This window comes from Panthera onca, chromosome B3 (genome assembly GCF_046562875.1).
Source record: "Panthera onca isolate mPanOnc1 chromosome B3, mPanOnc1 haplotype 2, whole genome shotgun sequence".
NCBI classification, from domain to species: domain Eukaryota; kingdom Metazoa; phylum Chordata; class Mammalia; order Carnivora; family Felidae; genus Panthera; species Panthera onca.
Genome location: NC_138344.1, coordinates 55523944 through 55538603, shown reverse-complemented (window position 1 = coordinate 55538603; position 14660 = coordinate 55523944). Strand labels below are relative to the sequence as shown.

Here is a 14660-nt window from a genome sequence, read left to right as displayed (position 1 = left end):
CACTAATTCTACTTATTAACCACAGTGCCATTTTATTTATTCAATACCACAATTTGAACTCCAGTGTAAGAGTGGTACCAAATAGGTTATGGAAATAGGCATGGAAGAGATAGCATAGATTAAATCAATAAAAGTAACAGTGATGGTAAGGCCCAAAGAAGAACCTCAGAGAAGCTTCGAGGAGGATGAAGAAAACCAGACAATTATTGCATATATAGGTAATATCACTGCTGGTATTCATTAAATCATTCATCAAATTACAAAATATCCATAAACATCCACCACACAAACCAGAACACCTTTGAGAGTAAAATGGAGAGTGATTAGTAATTACACACAAATAACAGATGAAAAGGAGACTATCCCCAGGCAAACTGGGATGTATTATCATCAGATCCACACACATTTAGGGGAGTTGTGTGCCCACTTACCGTATTTCCTTTCCTTGAATATTATATAGTAGCCAAATCGCTACAGGCTAATTTTAGTCTAGCAACATACTTAGAAAGCCAAACATATTTAGTTCTATAAAGGGACAAAAAAGGAGAGGGAGATAATAAAAGCCTTATAAAAAAAAAAAAAAATTGCATAAGCCCTTTGCCAGGTGATAGGATCTATTTTAACTTCAATGCAGGAGTAGAAAATCTTTTTTTTTTTTTTCCTGTTTAAATCTTGATCTGAATGATTTATTATCTACAACATCCTGGACTACTCTGTTTTTGTTTTTTCAACCATTTCCCCAATCGCACCCTTACTGCATTTTTTTAAACCAACTGGCAATCAACTGCTCACCCTACCTAAATGGTCCAAGTTAATAAATGTCATGAGTCAAAACCATGATATTGTAACCGAGACCAGGGAGCCTTTAACTGTTCTAGAAGTTATAAAACAGATTAATCCCCAGAAAAAATTATATTATCATGGTTAAAGTAAATTCAAACAATATATAACCAACCTACAATTCGTTAAAACAAAAAACATAGAAATCACATTTTCTAATAAACAACATAAAATGAAACTTTAAAAAACTTTAAAGATAGATGCAGAGCAATTTCCAGAGTCCTCTTAATATTGTGAATGCTGAGACCTGGAAAAAGCAAGTTTAATTAAAGCATACCTTGGTCAAAGACAGCACAGTACAGTGATTTCGGTGGATTACTGTGGAGAATTTTCAAGGGCTTTTAAAGTTAGAGGTTCTTCCTTATCTACTTTCACCTTTCATAAAAACTTAGGGCTTCTCTTAACATCAGCTTTATTAGCAATAGTAAGTTTTACTCAAGCCAAGAACTTCAAAACTTCAAAGGAAAATACGTAATTATCTCATGCAAAATCTGTCTCAATCTTTCAAGTTTCTCTCGCTCTTTTTCTTCTCTTAAATTGTCTCTATCAGTTTAGGAATCAACAGTCAGACTCCCAAATTCCTGACCCCACCATGATCTCACAGCTTTTCAATCTGACAAGGTCTCTCCACCAAAATGCTTCCACATTCTTACAGTCTGAACACTCAGGCTACAGAAACTGGCTTATAGATACTCGTTTCATGGTAAGACTGTTCAAAACTCCCACAAGGCATAGAACCAGAAAGCGTTTTACGTTTTCTAATCCCATAAAAACACCGACTGAGATAATTTACTTTTCTAAAGATAAATAATTGAGGAGAAAAAAATTTAGTTTCCAATAATTAAATCAGACCCCCTTGGCTATATTTACATATTACAAAGTCTGAGGACTTTCTTAAATGACTTAAATATCTACTGATCTTGTGTGATTCCAAGAAAAACGAAAATAGAACTGCTATTTTAATAATAGTATAGGACAAAATAGTATGCAATGAGAAATCAGTACAACAGAATAGTCAAACATATTGCTGTTACATATACTAGTTAAAAAATGACTTATCCTGCAGTGAAAGAAACCTTGTCACTTTATTTAATCCAGCCTATTAACATCCTGTGGGTATGCTTTGGGAAATGCTGATATAAAAGCATTATCTAAAAATAGACAAAATTAAAGCAAAAATAAATAAATGGTTCAATAAAAGCCATTACCAAAGTGAAAGTGTAACATAACCACAAAAGAAAAAAGCAAAATCAGATACTCTGTAAGAAGCTGTAATTATGATATAAGGGACAAAAAACAAAGTTTTAGTGTTTCTTTACAAACAAAAGGACTATCAATGAATGCTCTTCATATATTATTTTTACTGTTACTGCATTATGTTTTACTATTAAAATATGCCAGAGTTAAAGTCGACTAGTCATCCTTGAAGCAGCACGTGGTTTAGTAAATAAAATCTAACCCAAATCTCTATTTTCTAGCCAGTTAACAAGCATACTGATCCAGAAAACTACATAATGGAAATCTGTGGATCAAAGTTATATTTGTTTACATGGTTTATAGCAGGAATAATTCAACGGGCTTTCCTTGCACTGCAGTTCTAAAATCTTATGATCCTGCCTCATACCAAGCCAAGTCAGAGTATAGCTAAAGTGTGTAATAAATACAGGAGCAAGTTTGAAAGACTATGTCTACATTAGTCCGTTAGCACAAACTACAACTAACTCTGAATGGTTCAGTTAATTTATTTATACTCAGCCTTCTTAAAAATGCATGTCACTGAGGAATTACATAGGGTAGGATTAAAAAAAGATCTATTTTACTACACTCATTCTTCATGTTGTTATGTCTGGGGATATGTGAACACAATTTCCCCCAAATTACAAAGTATGAAGAAATATTGTACTGAGGTAGTATAACCTAAAATACATTTTCTTGGCCTTTGTATTTGCCCCATCAAGGACAGTTAACCACTATAGATGGTCCCAGCTTATAATGGTTCAATTTACAATTTTCAACATCATGATGATGCAAAAGTGATACGCAGTAGAAACTGTACTTTGAATTTTGATCTTTTCTCAGGCTAGTGGTATGTGGTATGATACTAGTGATAGTGGGCGGCAGCCATGAACCACAACTCTCAGTAAGTCAGGCAAACACAGGGGTAAACAAGCCGTACATTTATAACCATTCTGGACCCACACAACTACTCTATTTTTCACACTCAGTATAGTATTTAATCAATGATATATTCATGATATATATTTAATCAATGATAATCATGATATATTCAGCACCTTATTATAAAGTAAGCTTTGTGTTAGATGATTCTGCCCAACTATAAGCTAATATAAGTGTTCTGAGCATGTTTAAGGTACGCTAGGTGAGACTATGATGTTCAGTAGGCTAAGTGTAATTAAATGCATTTTCACCTTACTATATTTTCAACTTAGGATGGGTTTGTTGGAATGTAACCCCACTGTAAGTCAAGGAAGATTTGTATAGACATTTGGTAAGCACAGGGCTTTGCTGGTGAGCCATTTACCGACAGATACTGTCTGGGGAAGATGCATGGAGTACCACTAGACTTTTACTAAGAAGCAACCAAAAGGATATACTTACTCACTTTGGGCTCAAGGGGGAAAAAACAACAACAAAACTGACTTTTACTGTGAAAGAGGTCATTATTGACTTGGAACAGGTTAGAAAGAAACTTCTCATACTAAGAAAGAAAAAACTCTCTTAAGATTTGAAAATAAAGTGCTGTGGCAGAAAAATGGATAGTTCAATTCATATGAGCCAGGTAACTTCCATAGTTGCCAATAGCTGAACACTTAACTCTATATTCCCATAACTTATTTTCTTTACCATCAATGCATTTTAAGGTTAAAAAGAGGAAGATGGTGGGGAATTATTTAAATATGGTATTACTTTATTTTATTTTTTTTAATATATGAAATTTATTGTCAAATTGGTTTCCATACAACACCCAGTGCTCATCCCAAAAGGTGCCCTCCTCAATGCCCATCACCCACTTTCCCCTCCCTCCCACCCCCCATCAACCCTCAGTTTATTCTCAGTTTTTAAGAGTCTCTTATGCTTTGGCTTTCTCCCACTCTAACCTCTTTTTTTTTTTTTCCTTCCCCTCCCCCATGGGTTTCTGTTAAGTTTCTCAGGATCCACATAAGAGTGAAACCATATGGTATCTGTCTTTCTCTGTATGGCTTATTTCACTTAGCATCACATTCTCCAGTTCCACCCACGTTGCTACAAAAGGCCATAAATATGGCATTACTTTAATATAAATCTAAATAAAAATCAGAAGCTTTTACAATAGAATTGATAAGAAAAATAAAAATCATTATACTCACGATACTATAGATTAATAAAGGATCTAAGAGGAGAGCTAAAATAATAATAATTTCTTTAAAAAAATAATTTTATTTTTTAAATTTTTTAATGATTATTTATTTTTGAGAGAGAGACAGAGAGCCAGCATGGGAGAGGCGCATAGAGAGAGGGAGACAGACAATCCAAAGCAGACTCCAGGCTCTGAGCTGTCAGCACAGAGCCTGATGCCGGGCTCGAACTCACAAACTGCGAGATCATGACCTGAGACGAAGTCAGACACTTAACTGACTGAGCCACCCAGGCGCCCCCACCTTTCATTTTATTAGCTAAAATGCTGTACACATTTTTTAAATGTAGAGTTGGATACTACTTTTTTCCTTTCAGAAAACGTCTGAATTGCTAATGTCCATCTATCAAATCAATGCCACTCCAACAAGAATCTCAATACAAGACCTCAAAGTTGCTGCAAGCCTTGCTCACATGTGACCTCAAAAAGAAATGTGCCTGCTACACATATGCTAAAGAAAAGTCAAATCAATATTGGTCACATTTTCAGTAATGTCATTTGTGTACTACGCTTTGTTCTTTTCGTGTCTCCGTTCTACTTTGAAAAATGTAATTTATCTCATTTGGCGCTGTTTTTTTTTCACTGAAACTACAACAGATATGACCTATACCTGCCGCCACTGCTCCTCATTTGATGTATTCACTAAGGCCCTAACATGTCCATTCTTTTGCAGTCTATGGGGTTCATGGCCAGATGCTGCTGACTCATCCTGATAGATCCTCTTACTCCTACAAACACTACCAACACTGGAAAACAACATTACAATTCTGTTTTCTGTTCATGGTAACTGTTTTAATAGTTACCTCATTTTTAACATTTTTACAATTAAAAAACATTAAGTTTCTCTTACTTGAATATACATGAAAGCCAAAAAAAAGATAATCAACAAAAGGAGTCAAAAGAACATCTTTGACAGATTCACACTGCATGTTCCTTGAAGGCAAGGATACTATGTTTCACTGTTTGTATGTCTAATTCTAATGACAAGCAGACTGCCAAAAACATACTATTTGTAGACTGATTGACTGAATGAATAAGTAACTGAATAAATGAATGAAGATCTGCTCAGAATACTTAACTCACTCATAAACATTTAATAAACTCTTCCTATATATACGGAGGCAATGAAAAATGTTAGAATGAAACGATGCAGTTCCTGCATCAAAAGCCTCTATCTAAGAGGGAAGAAAACCTATGAACAGGGGCACCTGGGTGGCTCAGTCAGTTGAGTGTCCGAATTCGGCTCAGGTCATGGTCTCACAGTTCGTGGGTTTCAGCCCCACATCAGCTGTCTGTGCTGCCAGCTCAGAGCCTGGAGCCTGCTTCGGATTCTGTGTCTCCCTCTCTCTCTGCCCCTCCCCTGCTCACACTCTCTCTCTCTCTCAAAAAATAGTTAAAAAAAAAAAAAAAAAAAAAAACCTATGAACAGATTACTACAACAGAGTCAGGTACTCAGAACACAGATGATATCCACATGATCCTAAGTGATCACCACCACTTTATGAGAAGAGCTGAAGGCTACTTTTGTGGGAGAACACTAAACTTATCCCCTTCGTGATCTCAAAAAAAGTAAATATATATTCCAAATACTCTTAACTTTCTGTCAGCTCTCAAGAACTGAATGTACCACTTTTAGTTTCCTTTCATCACTACAGGCCACCCAGATAGCTTACTATTGTGATCAGAGAGTCTCTGGGATACCACGCAACAGCAGAAAAATACTGGCAGGAAATCTGTTACGCTGTTCCACTCACACTATTTCTCCCAGCAGCAAAAGTCCCCTTTTCAAGTAGTAAAACCACCTAATCTTCTACAGACCTAACGAATATATCAAGATTGTACATAGTGCCCATCACAGCCAAGAACAGTTTATAAAAGAGCTAGAAGGGCCACCAGAATGTACCCGTCTAAGGAACTCCAGGCAGTGGGTTCTCTGCTATCAGCTAAGTTTCCTGTATTGTACAGGAAACAATGTGCAGAATGGGTCTCATTGATGGACTCCCACATCATTTGGATGTCAGCATTTTTGGGGTCATGTTGGCAATGCACTGCACTCCACTATAAACAAGGAAATAAGTATACCCTTCATTAGTACTTTCCACAGAAAAAAATCTTTTTAAACGCAAGCAATGATGATATACTAACCTTTCAAAAATCAGGTAATAAAGCAAGCCCTCTCTTTCTCCACAGAAGACAATGACAGGCTCTACTCTAAATCTGGTTATTTAGAAGTAATTTGCACTGCTCCTTGTCAGAGGAGAGCAGCATAATTTATTTCAAGTGGAATTAGACCTGTCATACTATCCAGGAACAGATTTCTGGACAGGTAAGGTCTAAACACAGTGTTTAAAGGTTTAAAATCAGTTTTTCCTCTGTAATCAATATTATCATATCTGCAGTCATTAGTATACTTACCACACTGACTGAATTTCTCTTTTAGTTTCTGCCAAGTCAAGTCAAAAGGCAGCTAGAATGAAAAAAGGTATTAGTAACAGATATACAAAGAAAAAAATAATTTTAAGTATCCTTTACGTTTAGTTGCTTACATTTCTGACAAATATCTGGTTGCCTTTGGAGCCTATTCTGTCTCTCATTCCGCTTCCCATTGGACCGGACAGAAATCCTCGATCCATATCGATGCTCCTTTCCAGTATAGCTCCTATACCTGGTCCCATCCTATCAAAGCTGGAGCTCATCCGGTCTAGTCCCATCCCCATTCCTCCAGTCACACTGTTCATGCCACCCATGCCACCACCTGGATTTCAAGAACGGAAAGGGGGGATTGGGGAATTTTGGTGTTTTTTCAAAAACGGAAGAAAAAGGAGAAAGAAGAGGAAGAAGGAAAGAGGAGGGACAAAATCATTTTTGAGAAAGAAAGGGAGAAAAAAATTAATTCATTTATATAAGTAGATAATACATAAACATAAAATTATTTTCATACACACAAAATAACAATCTTCCAAGAAATAGAATTTAATTTGATCTACATTGTTAGTTGAATGTTAATGGCTAACAATCTGTTAATTCTAGCCACTACGTTAATACATCACACATATATACTTCTAAAAAATTCTATTCCAATCATAAAATAACATCATTTAAGTTATGTAAATTATCTGTTTTATCCATTAACATTATAGTTTTTATCATGTTTATTTTTTAATACCATGTGTAATAACTGCTAAAACAAAAAAATATATTACAACTCCCAACACATTAACTGTTGCTCTTATCATACTCTCCTACATAATATTGTTTTCACTTCAGTATCTTCAGTATTTTCACATGCAATTTCTCTTTTCATATCAATTCAATTTTCAATAACCACAGAAAACTTAACTTTTAATTTCAATATTACATAGAACTTAAGGAGATAGAAAAACATGGAATCACACCCCTCTAGCCAGAGCTTGAGAATTTAACTCATAGCTCATACCAAATTTATTCTTATGCACTGAGTCCCCTTTAATTATTCCAATCCTATACATTCCCAAAACTTTTTCTTTTCTCTTGTACCTAATATCCCCATATGGAGAAATTTCAAAAATTAACCACCCTCACACTGGCTTTCTATGAATAACAAATCTAAAGTTAGGGAAACAGAAGCACAAACATGAGGTAAAAAAGGAAAGTAGGGAAGTTAGGATTACTGGGAAAATGGCCAAGGATGAAAAAAATTATGAAAAGGAATGAGAAGCAGGTAAATGGAAGTAAGTATCTTCAGCTGACAGGATTTCTGAATTTGCCCTTAGAAAACTTTAAGTAGGCTGTATTTCCTATTTGTGAGGTTTCAATCAATTAAAGGAGTCAATAAAGTACGGAGAGCTCACAGAAACATGGCTCAGTAAGCAAAAGAGATCAAAAACTGAGCCATGTTTTAAGATTTAACATAAGGCCTAAAATGTGGTAGAGGAAACAGGTGGAAGAAATGTGGCATTCCCCAACTACTCTTGATTCTATCACAGGAAAGGTTTAAGAGGAAAGGAAATAAGCATCTCTTTCAACCTTAGCTCTCAACCTCAGGAAGTCTCTAGAGGTGCTGTAACAGGGGCAAAAGACACAAGATATTCACACATGAAATAAGCTAGTCACCAACAGCAGTTGTAGACAATAGGCAAGGAAACAAAGTTGGTGCTAAAGCAAAAGTTCCTCCTGACACATGATCAAGGAAATCCCCAGATTCCTCAGTTGGAACGGAGCTTCTTGGATTAGCTGACAGTTAACACATACTCTGTTGTTAGTTCAGAAATGTCAAAGAGGTAAAATTCAAAGTTAGTTTAGAAATTTCAAACAGTGATCAAACAGAAAAGCTCAGTAACTCTCAAAGTTTCTCTAAATTATGACAAGACATATTAACACATAAGAACAAAATATTACTATACTATAATAACTACTCTTGCAAAGTCTTTTGCAAGCACTCAAATACTACTGAATAAATTCTAGTAAAATTTAAACCTACTTATTCCAGATCCTACTGGACCCATGTTAGAAGCTCCTATTCTTCCTGCAATCATTGCACTGCCTAAACAAGGATGGAAAGATACTAATTAATTGGAAGAATCATATTTTAAAATTCCCAAGGTACTATGCTCTCAGCTGTACAGTAACCAAAAAGTGTAAGTCTTCTAGAAATAGGTTCAAATATGTAATTTACTGAAAAAGAGAGCTAGTACATTAAAATTCCTAAAGTGGTTTTCATCAATAAATTACATGAAACATTATCAATGTCCAATTTTTCACAAAAAAAGGAAACAGACTTTGAAAAACATAATCTGCAAAAAGGAAAAGGAGAAATATGCAGCCAGCCCTACCAAGTCTACCAAAGGAATCTCCAAAGCCTCGATTTAATCCAATATCACCACGTCCAAAATCTCTCTCCATGCTACTAGTCATCGCACCACGGTACAGCTCTGAAAAGATTATGCAACAAATTAACCCTTTTTCAAGTGTATCAGTACATGGTAATCCATTTAGGAACATAATGAAAGTAAACTGGAAAGATGACAAAAGTCACAAATACCAAAAAGTCTGTGATTTACCAACTTACCTCACATGCTATATGATATCCCCCGTCCTGTTATGCCTGTCCCTACCCGCCATGCCCCATATGCCCTCTGGAGACCTCTACAGTGCCCATTCCTACATTTACCTACCTCCCATTCGGCCAACTCCTCCAAATCCTCCAATGCTATTCATTGCTTCCAGACCACCAAACCCAATTCCTACGGAATAAAGATTAATTTGAGATTTGACTATTAGCTATATAGCTGAAAGGTACATGTTGTAAATGTTATGTCTCACCAGTAAGCTCTTCATCCACTCTACCTTGTGCAGGGGCTTAACACATCATTTCCCATCTCTTAAGTATGTACTAGGCTCAGTTTCTGCTAGCAGCCTTTAGGTATGAGCCAACAATAAACTATGACTTTTTTTTCCCTTAGAATTCTCAACACAGCTTCTAATTTACTAAACATGGTACTGGGTACATACAAAAAACAAATGCTTATACATACCTCCTCCAATTCTATTCATTCCTCCAAAACCTGGACCATCCATTCCCATACCTCAAATAAAATACATAGTATGTACGTTCAGTCAATCTTATTTTTAGGACTAAAGAATGACATAACGCAATATAGCAAAAGATACCACTGGTCTAGTCATGACGGAATGCTAGAGAAGCAGTGGGGCACACATGTGAGGCTTTAAAGTGCTATGTACAGCAGCTGTCTAATCATGAGTCTTCAAAAGGCCTCTATGAATATTTATTAAATAAGAAAACAAAATTCACTGGTCACACATTCAAGCAGAGAATATCTAGGACTAGGTAACTGTTCATTTTTTTTTTCAACACACACACACACACACACACACACACACACACACACACACACACACACACAAGTATCACCACAGCAGATTTAGAGATCGAGTCAGAAAGTAAGGACTCCTTTCAACATGGCAGCTAAGGGAGCAGTAAAAAAAACAATAAAAAAGCCTTTGTTTAGGAAGGTGGAGGGCCTAAGAATAAAAGTTTCTATTTCATTCAGACCAATTACCATAGCTACACTGATTTTTTAAAGTTTAGCTATAGCATCTCAGCAAAAAACAGGAATCTGAGAGCATTTAGTACTCTATCAATTAAGACACAGTTCTCAAAGTATGGTCTGGGGTCCAATAAGTCAAAACTATTTTGTTCATCAAGTAATATTAAGATATTATTTGACTGTTTACTCTCATTCTGTCATGAATATAAGGTGTAATTTTCCAGAAACTACATGATGTATGCAATATAACAAACGAAATGCAGAAGCAGATATAACAGCACGGCTGTCTTGCCTTAAACCAAACATTAAAGAGATATCCAAAAAGATAAAACGATGCCACTGTGTTTACTAATATTTTGTAACGGAAAATAAAACATTTTCTTAAAAATTATATTTATGTTAATACAAGTCGATAACTGTTATTTTAAATAAATCTGTAAATATTTTTAAATTTCTAAGTTTTATTTCCTAACACAGTAAATACTGACAGACATAACCATGTCAACAAAAGCACTTTGGGACTGCCACCAAATTGGAAGAGAATAAAAGGGTTCTGAAACCACAAGGTTTAAAAACTAATCTTCAGAGATAAACTGTAAATTAGTCCATGTAAAGAGACAAACAGCTCTCTGAAAAGCTACCTTCCCAGCTATAAATACAAATTTAACTTGCTTTTGATAGGGTAGCATTTCAGCCATTCCACAAATACTGTATATCCATGATACACGAGACACTATGTTAAACATTCTCCTCCTGCCTCAAAGACATTTTAAAATCCAAAGTGCTAAACGGCTAGCTACAACACAGCTAGCGTCAGAGGAACCCTCTTGACCTTTGCTCACTCTATTTCATGTTCTCTGGTCTCAAGGTTTCATTCTTTTTTCAGGCTGAATGAAATCCTAAATATTCAACTATAAAACAGAATCCTTTAAACACTATTACAAACTAGTAAATGTAAGCTTTATAAATTTAGCAATGTATCATTAAAAAGAAATAAGAAAGTGAGAATACTCACCACTTGGGCCTAAATTTCCCATTACACCACCTATATTCAACTGGCTGGCACTAATAGGCTGTCCACCTGGACCAAGTCCCATTCCAATGCCTCCAAGACCACCTAAAACATAAATGAAAATGATATTACCAGCCCGTATATGATTAACTAACTGGCACTAAATAAATTCTTTAAGCTACATGCCTGTCGTAATATTGCCAAAATTTTGCAAATTTGCAAATAAGAGCACTGGTTCTTGTTTTCATCAGAATGCAGCACAGTGAAGAAGCCTCACTATAACACCATTTATTAATGAGAAGTATTTTATGAAGCAGACCTACCTTCTATCCTAGTTTCAAGGCATTCTAAAAAGGACTAATCAAATACCAAGAGGATTTTGAATAATATTATATACCTTATAAATGGTATACATATCTGAAAATGAGAATCTTGCTCGAGTTTGTAAAACCACTTAAAATAGAATTATGTTTAAGATGGTTCAAATCCAACTAAAAAGTCAACAACAATGAAAACAAAATATTGAATAAAACAAATGTTACGTTACCTGGTTTTGTCCATGACATATTTATTTATTTATATGGCACCTTAAGTGTTTTCACATCTATTTTCCACACAGGAGGAAATTTCTGAGACCTTAAGTTACTTTTATAATGCCATTTAGCTATGTGATTAAGTTAGGACTACAATTTAAGTTTTCGGTCTCTAAATCCAGTATTCCTTTTACTACCTCTCTTAAAATAAACTAATTAAATTTGTTGAAAATAGACTTTAAGAAGTTAATTTGATGACCTTAAAGACTTAACAGTTGAGGGGCGCCTGGGTGGCGCAGTCGGTTAAGCGTCCGACTTCAGCCAGGTCACGATCTCGCGGTCTGTGAGTTCGAGCCCCGCGTCAGGCTCTGGGCTGATGGCTCGGAGCCTGGAGCCTGTTTCCGATTCTGTGTCTCCCTCTTTCTCTGCCCCTCCCCCGTTCATGCTCTGTCTCTCTCTGTCCCAAAAATAAATAAAAAACGTTGAAAAAAAAAAAAAATTAAAAAAAAAAAAAAGACTTAACAGTTGAGTGGGAACTATTTTATTTTACTATATTAAATCTGAGTATGTTCTTGCTAGCCAATGTAGCAATTAAGAGGTAGGGGCTGAGAAAACCATACTATCTATCTATCTATCTATCTATCTATCTACACACACACACACACACACACACACACACACACAAAATGTGTGTGTGTGTTTTAAGATAAAATACAGAAGCATGCTGTGTAATTGAAAAGATCAATGTCATCTGGTAAAAGATAACAGCTTAGTACCTAAAAATGGTCTAACTGAAAGCAACAGCATACTTGACTATCAACAATACTCTCATGTCTATACCTAGGACTCATATTTTCATCTCTGAAATCATTCTCTACTAAAAGGAACCAGGACTCTTTGAGACTAGGCCAATCTCATATCTCTATGACAAAAAAAAAAAAAAAAATCTTCACAGCTCTGGGAAATCATGCTTTCACCAAAAGTAAGAGTATGGGCATCATTGGCAGTAAGGAGGCTCCCATTTGACAAGTTAAAATAATTTGAACAAAAGAAGGGAGGAAGGGAAAAATGGGGACATTAATAATGATTAACTCGAATAACGAACTGATTCTGTCAAAGTGTATGAGTTCATATTATATCTCAATAAAGAATATATAAAAATGTGAATCTCAAAAAGAGATATAGAATAAGTCTGAATACAACAGAGAATATTTTTTATCTAAATAACTAGAAGAGTATTAATAGTGGAAAAGTAAACCGGAAGCCCCAGCAGAAAGCCAGGCAGAAATCTCGAAAGATGACACTCTAAGTGATAAGGTAAACTGGGCTGAGGCAGGAAAAAACTGCCCTATAAAGAGAGAAAGGGAAATACTCAAAGACACATGAACTGAGAGTTTTCCAGAGTTCACTTAAAAAGAAACTGAATTCTTCGATTGTGAAAGCCCAATAAAAAGTAATTCATACCAACACTGCAGAAAACTGCACACCAAAGACAAATATCTTAAAATCAGCAACATGAAGAACACAGCTAACCTGTGAAGAAAGGACGTTTTAAGTGGTAGCCAACTTAATAGCAACAATGGAAGCCAGAAGACTGTGGGGTTTTTCAAAGTGCTGAGAGAAAATAACTATCAATCTTAAACTGTATAACCAGTAAAACTACCTTTGAAGACATTTATAGACTATCCAAAATTGAGACAATTTACTAACAACAGATCCTCACTGAAAGAGCTTTTAAAATATATGCTTTGAGAAAAAATTAGCGCCAGGGTCTGTGAGAGTAGAGAAAGGTAAGCCAAGAAAATGGTAAATAGTAGTAATGCCTAATTTGTGGGCATGAAAAAAAGCAATACAGAACTGAGACAATGAGCAATAACGGCATATAATTCAATAGAAAAAGTGATTAGAATTAAAGCATTCAAAGGTCACTCTATTACTGAGTAAAAGAATAGTTATATTAACTTCAGACTTTACAGATATATTAAAAATCCTGGCTAACCACTAAATGAGAAAGCAAGATAGGAGGAAAATATCTGTAAAAAGCACAAAAATAGAATGTAAAATAATGGGAATTAACCCACATAAATAATAAATGTGAATAAGCAAAACAAAGCTGTTATAACTATATCAATATTAGATGAGACTTAGTTACTAAAGATAAAATCACTCTTAGTGATAAAATTTTGATTCATTTGGAAAATGTATCAGTTCTAAAACTTAGATGTACTTACTAAGTTAGTGTCAAAATATTTAAAGTAAAAACCAAAAAAAAAAACAAACCAAAAAACAAACAACAACAAAAAAAAGAAAATCCAACATTCTAGTGGGAAATTTTACCATATACATCTCTCAGTAATTGACAGCCCAAGCACACATGATGATTAGTAGTGATGTAAATGTAGACAATGTAAATGGATTAACAAACTTGATTTAATGGACATATACAGAACACTGCACTCACCAAGCACACCTAGAATATGTATTAAAAAAGTGCCTTATATTAGACCATAATACAAAGTCCAAATTATTCCAAAAATCACAATCGTTATCTTCTCTGGCCACAATAAGTTAAAAATTAACAATAAAAAGCCCCATACATTTAGAAATTCAAAACTGCATGGCTTAAGAAGTCATAGTAGTAATTTAATAAAAATGAAATCACAATAAAAATACTCCATAGCAAAACTTGTGTGCAACGGCTAAATTTATAGTTATAACTACTTTTACTAGGAAAGAGAGCCTACAAAATTAGTGAAGTAAACATTCAACTTAAGGAATTTGGACAAAAATAAGAAACTAAACCCCCAAAAATA

General features: G+C 35.0%; 1 protein-coding gene across 2 annotated transcripts in view; it reads right to left on the bottom strand.

Annotated features, from left to right (window-relative positions):
• Positions 1-14660, bottom strand: part of MYEF2 (myelin expression factor 2) — a 39140-nt gene that overhangs the window by 9006 nt on the left and 15474 nt on the right. The window contains exons 10-16 of one of the 2 annotated variants that reach the window (XM_060618631.3): positions 11318-11419; positions 9769-9819; positions 9409-9477; positions 9067-9165; positions 8715-8777; positions 6802-7010; positions 6671-6722 (exon numbers count right to left, since the gene is read on the bottom strand). In XM_060618631.3, the coding sequence (XP_060474614.1) occupies positions 6671-6722; positions 6802-7010; positions 8715-8777; positions 9067-9165; positions 9409-9477; positions 9769-9819; positions 11318-11419 (645 nt within the window). The remainder of the gene's footprint in view (positions 1-6670; positions 6723-6801; positions 7011-8714; positions 8778-9066; positions 9166-9408; positions 9478-9768; positions 9820-11317; positions 11420-14660) is intronic. The other variant, XM_060618632.3, reaches the window with a different exon arrangement.